At 39.9% G+C, this 20,631-nt stretch overlaps 1 protein-coding gene across 1 annotated transcript in view; it reads left to right on the top strand.

The window, feature by feature from the left end:
- Positions 1-425: 425 nt before the first annotated feature.
- TMEM63A (transmembrane protein 63A) overlaps positions 426-20,631 on the top strand; it is a 31,083-nt gene continuing 10,877 nt past the window's right edge. The window contains exons 1-15 of the mRNA XM_062606021.1: positions 426-459; positions 2,424-2,619; positions 4,775-4,854; positions 6,375-6,438; positions 7,844-7,881; positions 9,046-9,188; positions 11,602-11,653; positions 12,802-12,910; positions 13,297-13,367; positions 14,105-14,185; positions 14,799-14,922; positions 16,001-16,134; positions 18,399-18,536; positions 19,407-19,560; positions 20,184-20,290. Coding sequence (XP_062462005.1) covers positions 2,434-2,619; positions 4,775-4,854; positions 6,375-6,438; positions 7,844-7,881; positions 9,046-9,188; positions 11,602-11,653; positions 12,802-12,910; positions 13,297-13,367; positions 14,105-14,185; positions 14,799-14,922; positions 16,001-16,134; positions 18,399-18,536; positions 19,407-19,560; positions 20,184-20,290 — 1,481 coding nt within the window. The 5' untranslated portion in view covers positions 426-459; positions 2,424-2,433. The remainder of the gene's footprint in view (positions 460-2,423; positions 2,620-4,774; positions 4,855-6,374; positions 6,439-7,843; positions 7,882-9,045; positions 9,189-11,601; positions 11,654-12,801; positions 12,911-13,296; positions 13,368-14,104; positions 14,186-14,798; positions 14,923-16,000; positions 16,135-18,398; positions 18,537-19,406; positions 19,561-20,183; positions 20,291-20,631) is intronic.

The following is a 20,631-nucleotide window of genomic DNA, read 5'->3' as shown; positions in this document are numbered from 1 at the left end:
TTGCTTGTGGTATGGGGAATAAGCACAGCTCCCACCACTGCTCTGGGTGTCTGAAGCAAAACTCCGCTGACTAAAACCGGGTGATCACATCTCCCCCCTGCCACGCCATGTTGGTGACAGATGAGATGGAACACGAAAAACGACAGCAAGTCGCCGCCGGTTATTTCACTACGTGGTCCCTTCCCTAAGGAGAACACTCCAGGGTCTGGAAAAGAAGGGTACAGAGGAGCAGCCATTTCCCCACCACGCACACAGCCGCTCTGCGGCGCCATGCCACCCCGTCAGGAAGACAGAAGGCGGGCGAGCCATGGCCGCCGCCCCGACCTGTCACGCATGCGCAGCTCGCGGGACTTGTTGCTGAAGCTCGTAACTTCGGGGTTGGGACGGGTGTTGTGGTGAGGCACCCCGTGTGGGGACGGGACGGGAGGGAAGGAAGGGAAGGGAGAGGCCGCGGTGCAGGTAAGGGAGGGCGGGGGCAGCCCTTGTCAGCTGCGCTGTGCGGGCACCGGCGGGGCAGAGGCTACTTGAGGTGCCCGCGGGGAGGGGATAGGGCTGCGGTGAGCCCTGACGGGTGGCCGGGCTGCCGGTTCCACTCCGCCCGGCTCTCCTGAGGGACCCGGCCTTTTCCCTGGGCCGCCTCCCCGCTTCCTCGTCAGTGTCCGCAGGGGACCCTCGGCGGGCTCGGGGCGGGGAGCGGGCGGCCCTGGAGGCGTCTCCTCCCTGTGGGGCGGGGGCTGCCCCCGCATGTTCGTTGCCCTGAGGCGAGCGGGGAACTGAGGGGTGGGCTCTTTGCAAGATTTCCGTGTGCCGCCCGAGAAACGGGCCTTGACACCTCCGTTTCACACCCTCTCCGGGCAGGAGACACTGTCGGGGTCCCAGCCCTTTGAAAGGAGGTGGGTTCTCGTTTATGGAGCCCGCACCGGTGCTCGCCTTGCCTCGAAACGTGGCCAGGTGCCTCTTGGTTGCTGCAGCGCAAATCCACCCGTGGCAGGTCTTGCTGTTCTCTTTATCTTCCTGACAGCCGGATAATAATATAAATATAGCTTAAAAATATCTTAAAAATAATCGCTTTTAAGAACTAGAAACTGTGTCTGATAAGATACGTATGTTACGTGAAACTTAGTGTGCTGTCCGTGCACTTGTGGTGAAGGTTTCGGAAGTGTGTTCAATAGTACCTTTTGTCAGCAGTTTGCATGCTTAGAAAGCAAGTACAGATTCCCGGCACGCGTTGGTTTGTTTATATGTTTCCCTGTGATGAAACGTGTCAGTTGGGACAGAATTTCTTTCCCACCGTGTCACACAGTCCAGTCTTTAGTAAAAGCTGGTTTGGAAGGAGTATTCTCCACGCTGATTTCCTGCTGTTTAAAGGGAGAACTTGCAGTTATAAATAATCTTGGTTTGGTTTTGTTTTCAGCATCCAGAATAGTGCTGCCATCAGACACGTGTGTTCCTCTTACAAAGGCATGGTATCCCAAAAGCAGTGTCCCTGGACCTGCGTGATGAGTGCCTTATTTGCTTTCAAAGGGTATTTTTTTGGAGTATGCTTTTTTCATGAATTTGTCAGTCAGAAGGGTGTTATGCATGAAAGATGCTTTTGTCCAGGCTACATTGAAGCCATCAGGCTAGTAAGATACAAGAAAAGAAATGCTTGAAGTGGAAAGCCCCAAAATAAGTGAGCAATTGCCTGCGCTGATAAAAAAAAGTTTGTATCAGCAGCCAAATCTTGTTCATTCTTTTATGTTACCACATTATCTGAGCAGGTCAGTTGACTTAAAATGAGGTAGATGGCTGTTCTCTTTAGAAACATTCTTTGTTCTTTCTTGTTTGTGGTGCACTGTGCACTTCTTTCAGTTGAATACCATTAACAAAGGAAAATCACACAGTATCCTAACAGCAGAGATGAATGTTTGTGTAGTAGTTCTTTCCTGTGGGATTAGTAGGAAATTAGTTAATAATCTCAAGGTCTTGACATTTATTTAATACAACGTTCACAAGCTGGTATATTCAGCGCATGCTCATCAACTAGGAGTAAAATCTTCAACTTGCCACTGTTGGAATATCTGATGTCCCATGTTACTCCTAAAATCGGAACCCAGGCAGGGATAAGTAGTTTGATACTAGAGCTCAGAAGACAGAGAATTTAGTTTGTGTAGGTCTTTAATCATCTTCCTCAAGTGTGTGTACAGAACGTGGTTGGTTGGATGCCTGGAACTCGCACTGGGCACTGCTAGTAACTGGGGCTGTCAGGTATTGTGTAATATTTTACAGGTGAAGGGGAAAGTTTGTCAAATATAACTTCTTTTCCAAAGTAGCTTCCTGGTTGAATCTTTCTGCTGTTTTTATACTTTCAGTATCAGTATATCTCACAAATACCAGGCAGGCTTTTCACATGGTTGTTTCTCTTTTCTGTTTTTTTTTTAAAGGAAACACAAAATGAACCCTTTCTTTTTCCTGGGTTTTGGACATTCTCATCTAGTCTACTTCTGGAATAGAAGTCTACCTTTCAACTCAACAAATGAGACATACTGCTATAGCACTGCCCAGGGCAGCACAGTGCTCCAAGGCGTAACTTTTGGTGGAATCCCAACTGTACTGCTGCTTGATGTAACCTTCTTTTTTGTAAGTCCAGTTTCTGTTTCTTGTATTGAAAATATCTGTGGCCTTTTCAAAAGTGAAGTTCTTCAGAATTCTCTTATTTATCAGGAAATCTGTTTCTGAGGATCTTCAACATAAGAAATGTGCTAGGGCCATCCTGGGAACATCAAAACACTTTAACAAGCATTGATAAAGGATCCCATATACGTGGGATGGCTGTGTCACTGGATGTTCAATGTGTAGATGTAGAGAGAGGGCCTGTATGTGGATTTATGGTAAGCTTTATAGTGGTAGCTCAAAGTCCTATGTTTTGTCTTAACTGCAGCAACATTTTTTCCTTACTCTGGGTTTAAGTAGTAGGTACCCCTTCAGGAAGGGAACATCATTAATAACTTGATTGGTTTTCCAAAGGGAATACTATATGGAAAATTGGTCATTTCACAGACTTTTTAAACATTAGATTTTATGAAGCTGTTAAGGAAATAATGTGCTGATCAGCTCAGTCCTGACAAAAGGAGGATTAGTTGCTGCTCTGGAGGCTTCAGGACAGGCCTGAGACTCCAATAAAACTTAGTTATTTCTGTGATCTACATGGTCTTAAGCCACATGAAAAAGCTGTAGACCTCCAAATTGGCCTGATAAGTGAGGTTTGTGGTAGTAAAATGAGACTGAAGGGATGACATAGTTCCTGAGTTCTAGAAAGCCTCTGTGGAGAAACAAAAACCTACCTGTTTAAGATCCGAGCTGATAGTTCTGTGGGAATGTAGAGTATGTTCCTAACAGTCATGGAGTAGCATTAAGTGTTACTGATCTGGTGTATGCAGCATGCTACCATAAACCCATTTTTGGAGGATGTACAATGTTTACTGCTGTTTGTGACTGATGGCACAGCATTTGGTAAGATTTAGTTGGAGTGTTTGGGACAACTTTAATTTTTAAGCTGTGGTTGATCTTTAAGATACTGAGTCTCTGCTTTTGAGTTCCTTGCTGTTGAACTCTCCTATCAAGCAGCATTATGTAGTTAGATGCAGTGTAGAAGGCTTCTCTCTTCTTCAAGTGCCAAATACTGCAATTTATTGAGCAACTCCTGTATTCCTGTTTTCATGACATGTTTACTGCAGATCCCCTCAGTAACTGTCAGTTGATGGGTTTCTGAATATTATTTCTAGGCTGGTTTCCTACGGAAGTGAAGTTTATATATTATGTTCTCTTCCCGTTTTTGCCTGTCAGTTCCTCCTCATAACCATAAAACATGTTATGCAATTTCAACCAAAGTTGTCAGAGGCTTTCCTGCTTACATTAAGCTTAATGGCAAGTTGAAGAAGGAAGACTTAAATTAATAACCCTTGTTGGGGCGAAGGCTTTTATAAGAAGATTATATTTATTGTGAAATGTGTAAATTAGCTGTGTAATCCTGACACATAGATAATCTTGATGCATATCCCAGCTGGCTAGTCGGTGTTTGCATAGATCCAGGTAAGTTACACCACTTTCTAGCCAAACAGGTATGGGATGTAGGAGGGGCTGGAAGGTGAAGGCATATGATGCATATGCATAGAAAACAGGCCTTGTTACTTCTGTTTCATTGCCTCAGTGTACAAAGCAACTTATTTTTAAAGAAAGAAATGCATCTGTGAAATACAGTGTTTGGTTTATTGTCATCTTTTAAAAAGTAAAAATACAGGGGGAGATAAAAGAATACATTGCAGAGATCAAATACAAGTTTCTGGGGTTTATGAGTTGTAATAATACATTACTTTTTTAGGGATAAAAATAAGTCACATACTTGAGAAAGTAGCTGAACCCGCTGCAGCCTGTTTACATCACTGTCTTCCATCATAGTTCTGGTCATTAAGTCGTGAATGTGTAAAGGTGTATTTATGAAAGTTCTGACTTCCCCTCAAGTACTGTTTGCTTCTTTTCCTGTCACCAACCTTCATACACTTGCAGTTCAGAAGTACTTTTCCATGCAGTTCTCCTCTATAAGTTAAAAGAGGAAGGCAGGTGTTCTCATCCTTTGGTCCCAGTGTTCTTTGTGGCATGGCCACCATTGGGTTGGTTAGCATATGACAATTGGTTTAGGAGCCAGGACAGCATTTTTTGACGGTTCCTACACACCTAAAAAATTATTATGAAGTGGAAAAATCAATATTCAAAGATTCTTATTTTTCTTTTCTAGGTTTTAATATTACTGTTTTCTGTTATAAGAAAGAGATTCTGGGACTACGGTCGTGTTGCTCTGGTGTCAGAAGCTGAAAGGTAAAAAAGATAGGCAGTCAGACTGATTTGTTGAAACTGGGGAATGTGTAACTAAGTACAGTAAATATGGCTTAAATGAAGTGCATTTGTATCAGATATGGTTGGAACCACATGCACGTATTTGTTAAAAATGTCCTTGTGCTGCTTTGTGTGAAATAGGCCCTACTCAAAGTTACTCTTTGTGGTTTCAGTAATAGAGTTGTGTGTTTGGCATCATCATAAATTTCATTTTACAGTTGTGGGTTGAGGAAGTGGAGGTAAGAAAATAGGCTGCTTGTCTGCTAACATGTCACATACCCACACATTGATGTCTTAAAGGTGTTTCTGTGATAGAAGGATATTGACTATTTTGTTTATCTTGGCTCAAGCCCAGTGTCTTTCCAGAGCTCCCTGTGCAGCCTCTGCTATTTTTTAAATAAAGAAATGTATCATTGCAGGTTTCTGGAATTCTTTGCTGATTTTCAGTATTACTGTAAATAAGCTTTTGATTATTTATTTTTAAATGTTATTTTTGCAGGATGATGTCTTAGGGTGTTTAAAAGCTAGCTGTCTGTTTATGAAGTGGGTGAACTTTAACAGCAAGCCTCTTCCTGGTATTAGTGGTGTAACTAAGTTGTAAATTCACAACTAAGCATCAGGAAAAAACTTGAAATGTGGTTTTAGCTGTAATCCATTACAGCTGTGAAATGAAGATGGTGGGGATTAAAAAGGAATGGCAATAACCGAGATGGCTTCAATCCAGGTAGCTCAGTCAGCAAGAATGAAGATGCTCTGGTATAGGCTTCCATGTGGTCTGTAAAGGCCTGCATGGGACAAACAGATCCTTGAGCAGTCAGGCATCCAGGAGCCTATGTTACTGTCCCTTCTGGACTGTGATTTGAGCCACTAGGTCAAAACTATCACAGATACACCTATGAATACACTCCATTTTAACATGTATTGTCCTGTAATTATGGGCACATCACCATTGCAACATTTCTAGTTAGCAACAACTGAAAACAGATACTCTGCTGTTTTTGAGGGCTACAGAGTCTAGCCTTGCTGTGGGACTTGGTTTTGTGTGAGGAAGTGGTTTGGCAGGTAAGTGATTTAATTGTGTGGGGAAATTCCGAGCAGTGGCTGTAAGATGCAGGAAGAAAGGTGGAAGGAAAAGAGGTGATGTCTTTTAATGAGGGATATCTGAACAGGAAGCTAGCTTGCAAATCTGATCCTTGCCAGGCTTCCAAACCCGTGTTACATTCTTCTATGTTACTGTGGTTTTAATAGCCCAATAAAACATTATTTTCTCTCTAGCTCAATTATACACTCTCACATCAGGAGCTCGCATCCTCCCTTTTCAAGATCAGACATAGCACATATTTCTGTAATTAAGCATATGCTGCAAGGTGAAAACCATAGTTGTGAAATACAGTGAAAAAGTGTTTTTGTAGTTACTTCAGGATTGTTAAAGTTGAATAATTCTGTGGAATTCCATCATCTGTTATTAAAGATAGTTAAAAGCAGCATTTAATGTATTTTAGTGAATCAAGATACAACAGATTGTCAACATCTTCATCAGTACCTGAAGATCTTGAATATGATAAGGTAAGTATTATAGAATTTTGATATATTTTTTCAAAAATGTAAGCTGTTTAATGGAATCTGTTGTAATTTGCTGTTCCACCTAGCCCAATGAACCAGTCATTAAACTGGAAGGCCATCTATATGCAAAAATAAATAGTGCATTGTTTACTGTGTTTTTACAGGACCATATGTAATTTATTTGTTTCCTGACAGACTATTCTTATATCATAAACCAGTATCTTACCTCATGGTTTTTAAGTATCTTTATTATTATGATTATTATTTCAAAGGATGTCTAGTAAATATTTTGTACTTAACAGCTCAGTAAGTTACATTATTGCAAATAATACCCAACTGGTCTTTATAATACACTGTTTTCCTCACAATGTTGAGGAAACTGGATTGCAAATGTCAGGCCAGTAATAGTGCCATGTACCCTTAATATTAAGGCTGGTTTGGAGTGGAAGATAGTTTTGTGGCCAGACTTTTAATTGGTTCCCTCCTTGGTCTCTCTGGAGTCTTTGAATTCATGTACCTCTATCATTTTGTGTTGCAGCTTCAGAGTGAGCCATGCAAGTGTTGTGCAATTGTGGCAGCCTATGTTTTAACCTTTTATATATTCATCGACTTAATATCTAGCTTTGCAACTAAATAACTGTGTGAGCATCAAAAGCACACTAGCGTTTGATCAGGATTGCTCTGCTGTTTGTGTAGTTTTCTTCATCTTTTGAAAAACCCTAAAGCAACTTTGTCACTGAAGCTGTTGAATAAAAATGTCTCTTTACTTGGCTCCTATTAGCTTGAAAGAAGAGGTCTTTTGAGAGAGAAGGTTTTGGGTGTTCTTTGAGCTGTACTGGAACATTCAGTGAGTTGTGATCTCTGCTGCACAGTTTCAGAGGAGGATTTGTAAATGTATATACGAAGCTTTTCTGCTAATGTCATCACAGTGTTGTTTCTAACTGCTATTTAATTCATTAACTTGTATTAGACTTTCATGGAGTTTATCCTTAAAATTGGAGAGTATCTGGAAATGGTTTTGGAAAAGATAGTCACCTTTCCTGCTCTAAAACAATCCATTAAAAATAAATCTTTAGAAGCCTCATCTTGACTTCCATTCACTGGGATTTGGGCATGCTTGTATAAATTTAAGAAGCCCAAGTGACGAACATGTAAGTAATGAGAGAAAGAACAACAAACAAAACAACAACCCTTAAATACTCTCTGAAAACAGACATATGAAGTACCCTGTGAAAAATACGTAGACTATTAGGTTTTTTTTCTATATATGTCTAAATGATGACTTTGGAGCAATTGACTGCCAGGTTTTTAGCTAAGAGGTTGGCTTAGTGGAAACACTTCTCTTAATTGTGTAGAGACTATGTTCTTTTGTATGCTAGTTCCTAAAAACTTCCTTCTTAATTTACAGGGGTTTTGTTCTTGGATGACAGCTGCTTTTCGGATGCAGTAAGTATATGAAACAGAAATAGTGAGCTGTCCTGGGCTTTGCTCTTTTTAATTAGAAAAGGGGGGTTGCATTCAAAAATGGTTTGGGGTGGATTTTTGTTTTAGTAGATAAGATTTAATGCAAACAGTGATACAGGTGCCTCTGGTGGGCTGGCAAAAGAATATAAAAAACACAGCTAATGGGAATACTTCTTCAGGATGCAGTTAGCCTCCTGGCAGCCCAAGGACTTCCTGATCTTGTGACAGTGTGTGAATCTATGGCATTTATATGGATTCTGAGCTGATAACTAGGCTCTAGGCTTTCACTCTTCAAAGAGTACTGTGTGGGTGTTCCCCTGTTTGAAGCCAGCAGGGCCTCAGGCAGCAAGTGGGGTTTCCCTGCAAGGATTTCTGTGGAGAATAGGTGGTTTAGTTGAGGCTGGAAGTGACTGATGAGGAAAAACCCATTCCACTGTTTCCCAGAAACTGAGCATTAGGCATGTAATGTTCTTTCTTTACATCTCTTAGGGTTTAGTAAATCATGATTTTAAAAAATCAGTTTCCAGCTTGGGTACATTGGAACAAGAAGGAGTGGAGATTGAGGCCGTCTTTCTCCATTTTTGCTAGTTCAGTTCCTTCCTTTTCCAAGAATTCCTACTTTAATGATCTGTCCTGCTGAAAAAGGGTAGACGATGAGAGTTCATTCTGAAGCCTGTTCATATCTTCTGTTAATTGGATGTTATAAGAGTAGGGTGATTGTATAGTAATTTTCCTCATGGGGAGCCTTTATGGAGATGAATGAACACCCATCACAGTGTGATCTTAAATTCTGAGAGCTAGATGTTCAACCTTGTGACTGTCATAAAGCAAGAGGTCACAGCAAATGACTTTGTCCTCTTTCAGGCTGATAAAAAAGACCTTGGATTTTTATTTGTTTTTCAGATTACTTGTTTCCATCTTCAGTTTCCCCATGTTAATTTTTGGGTGGTGATACTGCACAAGGAAAAAAAACACTTTTGGAAGTTAAATTTTTATGTGGAAGAACACAACCATGTTGAAAACTGATAGGGATTGATGGAGATGTCACTGGGTAGACTAAGAAAGTAGTATATATTCAGAAACCATCCCCTAGAACCTTAACGATACCAAGTAGACTGATCATGTACTTTTCTGTCTGTGATGCAGTGATGATGAGATCCATGAGAGATGTGGTGAAGATGCCATACATTACCTTGCCTTCCAGCGGCACATCATCTGTTTGTTGATTGCTGTCAGCATTTTGTCTGTGTGTGTTATATTACCTGTCAACCTGTCGGGTGATCTACTTGGTAAGAAGTTTTATTTTGTATTCTGAAAAGAATTTTGTGGTTTATACAATGGTAAAAGCTTTTAGATGGCAAACCACATGCAGACATGGACAGCTAGACCTAGAAGGCTCAAGTCAGGGTTAACTTTACCTGTGCACTCTTTAACTGGTGTTTATCTAGGCACTCCTTAGGATTTTTATTGGTGGTGATGATTGCCAGTGGAAACTGACTTCACAGCTGAGAAATCTTTTTCTGGTGTCCAGTCTGAATCTCTTGCTGCAATTTAAGATCATTATTTTTTGACCTGTCACTGGGGAGAATAGATTATTCATTTCCTCTTTGAATGTCTTTTAAACTGCTTAAGGATTATGAATTCATCATCTTTTTGATAAATCAGACCAGTTAATTTGGTCATTAATGAGAAATACTTTCCATTTGGCTGCTTGTAAGATCAGTAAAATAATCATCCATCCTATGAAGTTTTATAAATCTAGCTAGGCTGTCTCCTGTTGTTCCTTTCTGTCTTGGTTTGCAGCCCAAAACTGGATAAATCTTCTTGCTGAGACTGTGTTTGTGCTGACTAGACAAAGATTTATTTCCTGTTTCTTGCCGTCTAGTCCTGGTTATGTCTGCAAATGTGACACCTCTTTGCACTATAAACTCACAACAAATACAGTGTATGTGTCCTCTAGTCTGCCATTCAGGTTGCTAATGAGAATACTGGTGGACAGAATGCTGTTAAAGTCTGTTAAACATTCTTCCATAATTATTTTTTTTTTATAATGAGCTCTTACAAGCCCATTAAGATGTCTTTGGTATGAATCTGCTTATTTTGACTGTCTTGTCAAGATGATGTTTGCAGAGTTGTTCATAATTAATCATCTTGGTGAATAGTGATACAAAGAAAAAGCGCTAATTCATTTGGTTTCCCCAGGGGTTCTCAAACAGAGTGCTTACCTGTGTTTTGTTTGTTGTTATACCACAACAGTTGCATCTTATTTTTTGTACTGATCTTGCTGACCTTTGTCTCTACAATTTACTCTCTTCTATTGTCCTTAATAATGTGTCTTAGTTCTTGTTTTCGGTTTACTTCTGTGTTTTAAAGAGCTTTGTGACTTAGCCCTCATCTGTAATGGAATATTTAGTACCTGTGCCTTTAATACACTTTCTTTGTGGAACTGCCATCTCTGACTTCCTTTTTATAAGCTCTTTCTTATCAATTTCCTGTTTATATTGAGATCTGCTTTCTTAAAGACTGTTGCTGAGTTGGTTTGGTTTTGGTTTTTTTTTTTTCTTTTTTGAATTTTATTTCTCTTTTTGTTCTTTCAAAGAACACTTTATCACTTCACAGTCACTTCTCCTTCCCTGCTTTACATCTCTGTGTTGTCAGCCTAGTTGTAGAGGATCAAATGCAACACAGCTCTAGCCCTGGTTGCTGTCTTATGTCATTTGTAAAGAGGGAAATGCCAGTGCCCCCAAAGAACTTACAGGATGTAGTTCTCTTCTGGTTTAGTTTCTGGCTGTACGTTTACACCAAAATAGATTTTGTAATACACATAAATTTGTGTGCACTGTCCTTCTCTAACTACAATTTGTAAAAGTTGTATTTTGGATACCAGTAGATGCTCTCTGTTAATTCAAATGGCAGAGCATGTCTGGCCTTCTAAAGCAGGATAATACAGCCTCTCTTTTCCTGCATTAACTTTTATGATGGTAGGAAATACAGCTGAAAATCAAAGATGAAGTTTTAGTATTTCTCCCCTTCTTCCTTCCCTTCCACCATATGTTGATTTTGTGCATTTGCAGTTTCTTTCTGTTGTGATGACTTGCAATGTGGCTCAACAGACTGTGCTAAAAGACTGTTTGGTTTTCCAGATACACTTAGCTCTTTTTCCTTTGTGAACATGTACTCAGTTTCCACTCATGTTATCATTTTCTTTAAATACTTGACAGTCTAGAGAAACAATGTCATATCAACTCTTTCCTCCTTGACCTTAGTAAGGTTATCAGTGCCATTTTGTCAACACTGAATTAATGCAATATAAAAACCTGAGATAAGAAATCAGTTAAGATGAAATAAAAATGTGAAGGAAATATGTTCAAGTCCCGGAGTAGTGTTGCTAATGGGCATCAACGGAGATTGGAGAGAGAAAGGGAGACCCTGAAAAGATGTAGCATTTAGGCTTTTAAAATAAACTAATCTTTCTCTTGATGAGTTGAATGTGGTATAATCCTGGGGCTTTTTTCCCAACTTTAAAACGCAATACAGGAAACCAGCATTGGTTATGATTCTGCATCTTTTTAATAATGAATATGCTCAGCGTTAAAAAGAAGCATATCAATATTTTTAAGAAAATAGAATAAAAGCTGACTTTCTAATTTTCATGTGAATGTTGCACCAGTTAATTATGCTGCTTATTTTTGTCCTTCTTAGATAAAGATCCCTATAGTTTTGGAAGAACAACTATAGTAAACTTGCAAACTGGGTAAGTAGATCTTTCAGAGTACCTTTATGCTTATGTGTGTTTCCTGCCATAGTCTCTAGCACATGAATTGATGCTTGCAGCATGGCTTATGGGGTAGAATTTACTTATTCACGCTTCATCAACTGAAACTGGGGATACGTTCTGCTTCAGGCTATGCAGTTACAGTGCTGATAAGAAATCTAGAGGCTTGGCTCCTTCTTTCTCAGCTCTTACTTCTTACACCACATGTTTTTTTTGGCTCATGACTGCACATCTAGAAATTTCAGAAATTTCCACATTAAAAGAAACCATACTTGAGAAGGAAAATTGGAAAATAAGGCTGACAGCTTTACTAGAATGTGTAACTCAGATGATTTCAATTCCCATATATTAGGTTTATGCATGTGCATCTCTCTCCCATCTGAGATCACAATTAAAATTACTTATATGTGTTTTAAAACAGTCTTTAAAATAGTTGAAGTACAAAGCTGTACATTTTTTCTCTTTTATTACTTTGATCACATCTATCCATGACCCTATTTCTCACAGAGTTTCTGCCAATGCGCTTTGGGGCTTTTTTAACCATGTTACAAAGCCTAGTAACTGATGGAGACTTCTTGCTTGGTTGGGTTATTTATCTGTAAAACAGGTTCCTGTATTTTAGGTTATTTGTAATTCTTAATGCTCCTTGCAAAATTGAAGAGGTGTTTGCAGAACAGAACTCCTGCAAGCTCTGAGGAAGGAGCTGTCAGAGAAGCAGAATTTACTCCCTGCATTAGGCTGTTATCAATTGGAGTAAGGATTGTATTCAAGGAGAGTTCAGTTCTGCACTCAGCACAGTAAATAATAAGGCCAATAGAAAACATTTTGGTAATTGACATGGTGTGGGCTATTGGTCATCTGAAGAACAAGGCACAAGGCAAATGCTGCCTGAAAATGTCCATGTCACAGAATTCTCTGTAAGCCTGTTACCCATACGATTTTATGATAAGCCAGTAACCCTAATGACTGTCCAGTGCCTCTGCATAGGAGTAACTGGCTACCAGTAACTAACTTTATTTTTGTGTTCAGTGAGAGGCTCTGATCTGCTTAGCATTTTGATGGCTACTTGTATCAGTTGGACAGTTAGTTCTTCCTAATTTTCATATTCATAATGTTTTGTCCAACAGTAATAATCTTCTTTGGCTGCACACGGTTTTTGCTGTTGTTTACCTGATTCTGACTGTTGTCTTCATGAGACATCACATGAAGTATGTCACCTATAAAGAAGAAAACATAGTAAGTTTCTCTGTTGGGGTGGAAAAAAAATCATACCGCATGTTTGCAAGTGGGTAATGCTAAACCCCCAAATTGCTAACATGCCTCCTGCTTGCTAGAATGTGATGTAACTGTGAAGAAACTCACTGAAAGCAGAGCTCCACTGAGTGAATTAATTGTGAAAATAAGTGGAGAGAAGGGGGTTGAGGAGGGATTTGTGAAATTTTGGTGTACCCTATTGCCAGAGTAGAAGGTGAACCTGGTGCTGTCTTGAATAGATGCAGCTCCCATCAAAATCAAAATTTCCTACCTTTTTTCCCCTCTACAACACACCTGCTTGTGCTGTGTCACTGCTGCCTTTGTATGCTTGTGGTTTCTTTAAATTGGAATTGCAATTTCTCCTGCAGGTTAAGTGCACATTGTTTATAACTGGTCTTCCAAAAGATGCAAAAGAAGAGACAGTACATGGCCATTTCACGTAAGTTCATATAATCCCAGACTGGTTTGGGTTGGAAAGGACCTTAAAGCTCATCCAGTTCCACCCCCCTGCCACAGACAGGGACACCTTCCACTAGAGCAGGTTGCTCTAAGCCCCATCCAACCTGGCCTTGAACACTGCCAGGGATGGGGCAGCCACAGCTTCTCTGGGCAACCTGTGCCAGCGTCTCAGCATCCTCAGGGAAGAATTTCTGCCTAACGTTTAATCTAAATCTCCCCTCTGTCAGGTTAAAGCCATTCCCCCTTGTCCTGTGACTATATGCCCATATAGAAAGTCCGTACTTGAGTAGTATCATTAGGAATAAGAGATTTAAAATTGTCCTACTAGTTTTGTCTGCCCATGCAGAAACGGTTTTTTGACCATTGGCACGTTTAAAATTCATGCTGTATTATCAGTCTTCTAAAAGCATGTCTTGTAATCTTTTCTCAATTCTGTCTAAGGAATATTTCAATAGTTAGCTGATCTTAAAATGAGAATCTGAGGAAGTGTCTTGTGTATCCATGCTTCCCATCCAGGCTCCCACACAGCCTTTACTTGGGAATAATGCTGCACGTCTCACATTAATTTTTAGCAACTGTCTCTTTGGAAGTCTCCCCTGTATGATACCTCCTTCAGAAATGAAATGACTGAGATATTGGTTAGACATCAGTGATGCTCTTTGGAACAGTTTCTTCATTGTACTTTCTTCTATTTCTCCTGTACTGCTTCCTTTTCAGGGCTGCCTACCCAACTTGTACTGTGCTGGAGGTGCAGCTGTGCTACGATGTAGCCAAGCTTATCCATCTATTCAAAAAAAGGTATTTGTTTCTGTAAGCTACACAAGTTCAGCATAATTTCATGAATGCTTTGCCAGTCCTTAATCAACATATACCACTAGTGCTAAGCTTGCACACCCTAGAAATGAATTCTGCTCTCCAAGTCCTCGTCTGTACTTCAGTTAGATTCAGCTCTGTTTTAAAGTGAGTTGTGGTGTTCAGTTTCTTGCGTGATACATTGTGTGTTGCGTAAGATAAGCTTTGACTTGCTGACTTTGTTTCTGTGTGTATTTATTGTCAGGCAGTGCAAAGTGGAAAACTCAACTATTGAATTAATAACTCAGGGGCTCTGCTTCTTTGGAAGAGATGCTGGTCACAGGAGAGAAGAGTGTTAACTTTTGGGCTATACAAGAATAGCATTGGTCAGGATTTTTTTTTCTGGAGCCTCACCACAAATGTTGGCTGTATAATGCTATTAGACTTGAAAATAGATTATTCTAAGTAGTCAAATTAAGGTGTATGTGAATATCTTTGGTGATTAATTAATTTGCTATCAGTCCTTGACATTACTTTCTCTCTTGGGGATTATAATCTTCTTAAGGTTGATGTTGATACTGTTTTCCTGCAAAATGTTATGAATGTTTTTTCTGTCCAGAAAACAGGCAGAAAAAAGCCTGACTTACTATGAACATCTGCATCAGAAGTATGGCAAACGGGTCCAGATCAACCCTAAGCCATGTGGTCAGTTCTGCTGCTGTGAAATTAGAGGATGTGAAAGGGTAAGATCATGTTCGTTTTTAGTTGTGGCTGGGTAGATTGTTAGAAGAGTAGAGAGCAGGTTTTGTGTGATGTCTTATTGAGCTTCAGAAAATTCTTTATTCAGTTGTTGCAGATGGCTTGTCCTTCAAGTTCTTGCATTGTACAGAAAAGGAATCCCCCCCCAGTTTTGAAATGTAATCTTAGTGTAAAAATTGAAGTACAAGAAAAACTTCCTGTTTGTCTTCTCATTGTGACGTGATTTGTAATTTGTGGAAGAATCACAGAATGGTTTGGGTTGGAAGAAACTTTAAAGTTCATCCAGTTCCTACCCCTTGCTATGGGGGACACCTTCCACTAGACCAGGTTACTCCAGCCCCATGCAACCTGGCCTTGAACACTGCCAGGGATGGGGCAACAACAGCTTCTTGGGGCACCCTGTGCCAGTGCCTCAGCACCCTCATAGTAAAGAACTTCTGCCTAAGATTTCATCTCAGTCTCCCCTCTGGCAGGTAAAAGCCATTCCCCCTTGCGCTGTCCTTCTCCACATTTCCTGTAGGCCTCCTTTAGGCACTGGAAGACACTCTAAGGTCTCCTCTTAAGGAGCTTTCTCTTCTCCAAGCTGCAGAAGCCCAGCTTTCTCAGCCTGTCTCCATAGCAGAGCTGCTCCAGCATTTGTTGCATGTTTGTGTCCCTCCTCTGTTCTCATGCCAGCAGCTCCACATCCCTCTTGTGTTGGGGTCCTCAGAGCTGGATGCAGGACTGCAAGGAGGGGGGTCTCACAAGAGCACAGTAGAGGGGCAGAATCATCTCCCTTGACCTGCTGCTCATGCTCCTTTTGATGCAGCCAAGGACGCGGTTGACTTTCTGAGCTTTAGGCACACATTGCTGGGTCATGTTGAGCTTCTTGTCAGCCTACACCTCCTCCTCAGCGTTGCTCTTAATCTACTCTTTGCCCAGCCTGTACTTGTATAAGTAATTTCAGGACGAGAGACTATGAAATAATAAGAGGATGACAGACTATGGTTTGTGTAAGCTGTATTTTAATGAAGATATTAGCCATCTGGTATTCGGATGTAACAGTCATCAATTTCCCAACAGGAGGATGCTGTAGATTATTATACCAAAGTTACAAACGAACTGATGGAAGAATATTCAAAAGAGGAACAAGCTGTTCACAATAACCCTCTGGGAATGGCTTTTGTAACATTTCAGGAGAAATCCATGGCAACCTAGTAAGTTTTGTCTGCTGTCTTGTTTGTTCCCTTTGAGCTGTAATAGTAGAACTGATCTCCTGTTTGTGTCGCTTGTGTGCTTATGTTGGTTCTTCTTCCTTTCTTCTTCTTCACCATCCTGTGGATTTGGGCTGCTTTATTTTTTGGTAAGTTTTCCTGTAAGTGTGCTTTTAGCATCTGTGCGTTGAGTGGGAAATGTATCTAAGGGACTAAATGGGTCTGGACACTTACTGGGGTAAGGAGCCTTTCTCTTCTCTGTATACAGTCCCTCAGTGTAGGTTAATAGTAGGCCAGACTAATTGGCTCTTGAATACAAGTTACTGATTTCTCCATTTCTACTGTGCAGATGGTCCAATTACTTAATGATCACAGTGGGTACAAATTACACTGCTAGTTAGTCATCTCAACCAAGCAGAGTCAGGGACTGACCTGGTCATAGGTGATAGATACTCATTATGTATCTCTCTTACCTGTTATTACAGATATATATGTAGGCCTACTATCAGAAGTTGTTCAGTGCTTTTTACTTGGTCATTTGTAGAGAAAATGCATGTAGCCTCTTGTTTTCTGTTGGCTCTTTGTGAGCATCTTTTACTGACACAAAGTGGGCAAAGGGAAGCAGAATTGTATTTGTCTTACAAAAATAACACAGCCTCTCATTTAAATGGTCTGCATTCTTTTGACCCTCAAGTCATGTTAGAGAGCCAGTCTTTCAGGCTTCTTTTCCATGAAGTCTAGGGTATAGAATTCCTTGCAAAAATTTGAGATGCTGCAGAAGATTTTGCTTGCTGCTCTTTACCCAAGTATAATTGTGTGGTAAAATTTGCTTCCCTCCTGATTTTGTGATGTTACACACCACTTTTAGAGAATATAAAGCATGAAATGACATTTTAAGATGTGAAACTGAAAGAAGAAATAAGCACTGAAGTTAATTCTCTAGCTACTGATTTATCATATACAATTTTGTTGGGATAGTCTCCTTGGGCTGTATTGCAGGCGTCTTTGCAGTTCAATTAGCAAGAACTGAAAAGGTTTTAATTAGTTTAGCTTGGAACTGATGCAGTGGACTCCAGTCTCTGGAAAATTAGATTTGATGACATGTGAAGCTGAGGCTAGCAGCAAATGAGGAAGTTATTTGGTGCCCTTACTAGGCTTTGCTCCACAGAACCCTGAAATAAGATGGGGGAAACGGGAAGCCAGGACTGAGGTTCATGGAGTCAGGTTAATGTAACTTATCATTAATCAACCCAGTAGAAGCTGGGTTAATGATGGTGCTTGGTAGCATGGCTGGTAGTGCTAAAGCTTGCTGTGTATATATGTTTTTAACTAAACTGTCAAAAAGTATCATTAACTTTCTTAAATTCTTGCTGCTGCAAGATGCTGGCAGTTTGACTCCACTACTAGAGTTCTGGTAAGGTAAAGATCTGGGGGGTTATATTTGTTTGTTTGGTGTTTGTGTGTGTGTGTTTTTCTTTATGTTAAGAACACAACTGAGGAACAAGCATGTTCAGGAATTCCAGAGTCTGCCTGTTCAAGCATAATATATACTGTTTCTGTGCTGGTGTAATAGAGCTTATCTATATGGAACTTCTTTTGCACAGTAACACAGAGCTGTACTGTCTCTGAATATATGCCTATAACTACTGTTGCTGTGTTTTTAGAAGTCTTTGGAAGCATTAATTCAGGGCATGTTTAAATTTTGTTTAAATACATTGATTGTCAATCAACTCATCAGAAGATAAAATTGAGTACTGTGATTATTTTAGGAGTGGGTAAATGAAGGTAACATTTTGAATTGTGAGAATACCAGCATGGTACAGGTTTCTTTTACTGAGAACTCCAGGCCAAATTGGCTGGTTTTGATACTGGTGTAATGAAAAGAGAGTGCAGACTGATCCTGTGGTCTGCCTTGATTTGAAAACACCAGCTGTAATTCCATAAAGAAGAGTTTGGAGAACTGGCAGTCTTTATCTTGATTTCTTCCAGTGCCCTCAGATTTTCATTTATTTTTTTAGGTATTTATTTTACTGAGTTACTCCTGTTGTTAGTGTTGGTAGAAGCACTGAATAGTTCAGAACTGCTTGTAGTTTCAAACTTTGCCAGGTTGTGACATTGTTACGCATATATTGTTACCTCAGTGCTACCTTGATCTGTTATTAAAAGCAGAAGCACGTTATTACTCTTCCCAGTCTTCTCAATACATATGCATCATTTTTGGCTTTAATTATTTGGAAAAAGCCTCCTCTTCTTTTTGTCTCTTACAGTATCCTTAAGGACTTCAATGCCTGCAAATGTCAGAGTATTAAGTGTAAAGGAGAGCCTCAGCCATCACCTTATAGCAAGGAGCTGTGCATATCAAGCTGGGAGGTTACATACGCTCCTTACCCTGAGAATATCTGTTGGTAAGATTCCCACCTTGCCTCCGTTTATTTATGATAATGTAGGTTTAGAATGGGGACTGGAGAAGGGGGCTGAGTGCATTTTTCTTTAACCCTAAACTGGAACATTATCTAGTATTTGGATGTGCCTAATCTGCATCTTTATTTCCATTACTGATGGGCGTCGCTGACCTTGGGGAGGCTTCTTGGAGTTTTGCCACCCCAGAGTTCTGGTACCTGCTGTTTCTGTTAACTAAAGCTAAAAAGTACCAACTTATCAATGTCTATACCTTAGCGTTCCAGTGTTTTGAAGAAGAGGAGGCACAGGGATTTGCCAAGTTAGTTACTTAGGTTCACAAAAAGTTGCCATAATTGGAGATGTTACTAAGCCTCTGGCCCTCTTTGATCTGTTCTAAACAGTTGGCTTTGGGGTTCAAATTATTCCAGTCCTTTGGGAACAATTGCAGATGGTATTTAAGAAGTTTACCTGTTTAATAAGGTGGTTTAATGCTCTTTATAGTGTTTAATGCCGTTTTAGTATAGCAGGAAGGGATAAAGGGGTTTTCATTTTTCTCTAGTCACAATTTCTTGGTAGGTTCTGCCTCTGATAGCTGTTCTCCTTGCAGAAATTCTCTGGATCGTCTTCTATCTCTGTCTTTTCTTGTCCTAACTTGTTTAGTACTTCCATATTATCAAACAGTGGAGAAAGTTTGCAGTTTTCTTTATTTCTAATAGCAACTGAAACTTGTGTGCTTTATTATATAACTTTGAGGCTATGAAAGCTCAAGTTAGAAAAAGCAGTTCCACCTGTTACTTGACAGCGTGTGTGTGTGTATATATGTTTTTAACAGCAAATGCTTTCTGCTTGTTCTGCTTGGGTTTATGTCTTTTCAGGAAGAATCTTTCGGTGCGTGGACTGAAATGGTGGTTCAGATGGGCTTGCATTAATTTGCTGCTTTTTATTGTGCTATTTTTTCTTACTACCCCTTCCATCATCATCTCAACTATGGACAAGTTCAATGTCACTAAACCTATTCACTACCTCAATGTGAGTATCACCATATGTTTGGATAGAGCTTTGTATCAGACCAAAATGCTGATAAACTATCAGGTGAATAGTAAGACAATGAAATAATGTCTATAAACTTAATTCAGTTGAAATTATCAGTATTGCTTTATATAACTGCTGATTAAAAAGCAGCATCAGAATCAGGTCTTTTGTGCTTCGATAGTAGGCTGAAGTAATTTGAGACTTTATATTATTATATCTTGTTTGTTGGAAAAAGCTGCATTCTAGATTTAAATAATTCTAAATTCTGTAATCAAAAACCTTTGCCAAAAACGGAATTTCAAGTCCAACTTGTAGTTTGATTTTTTTATAAGAGAAGAGGGGAAGTCAGATTTTAAACTCTGAAATATAATACCATGATTTTATTTCTACATACAAGCTGCTTGTGACACTTCACTCTCACGGAATTTAATTCCCAATCCCACTCTTTTTTGCCTTGCACACTGGTGCTGAGCACCCACTCATTTTAAGACTGTATCTGAATATAATTTCCACAGTCCAACCTCTTAGAATTTACAAAAAGCAAAATATTGCAGCCTCTGTTCAACCACAACTGCATTAAAATGTTTGTAATACTTTTACCTTTTTTTGCCCCCCTCTAGAATCCTATTGTCAGTCAGTTTTTCCCAACGCTCTTGCTCTGGTCCTTCTCAGCTTTGCTACCAACAGTTGTCTATTACTCAACTTTGCTGGAGTGCCACTGGACAAAGTAAGGAAGATCTTCCTCTGTTTTGGCCTTATCAGCTGAATTACTAAGATAAATTGAGAAAGTGCTTATTTTCATGGGGCTTTAAATCCACAGACCCTCTTGTAGCAAGGAATGTCATGTTCTTGTCTGTTGCTAATGTTATATCCAGCACCCTGGAGTTTAATTTGTTGTCGGCACAGCAAGTGTTACCTGACCTCATGCTCACCCCCTCTTTGTGTTTAATCAATACAAAGTGCATAAGCAGGCTCAGGGAGTGTAGCTTCAACAGGAACATGGGAAGTGCCTCTGATTCCGTAACTAGCTCTCTCTCTGTGAAAGAGATGTGGGTTTGGATCCCCTCC

The sequence above is a fragment of the Pezoporus occidentalis genome, unplaced genomic scaffold, assembly GCF_034315485.1.
Source record: "Pezoporus occidentalis ecotype Australia unplaced genomic scaffold, CSIRO_AGI_Poc_V1 ctg93, whole genome shotgun sequence".
Lineage (NCBI taxonomy): Eukaryota > Metazoa > Chordata > Aves > Psittaciformes > Psittacidae > Pezoporus > Pezoporus occidentalis.
The sequence above is the reverse complement of the archived record's forward strand: the minus strand, read 5'-3'. Positions and strand labels throughout refer to the sequence as shown.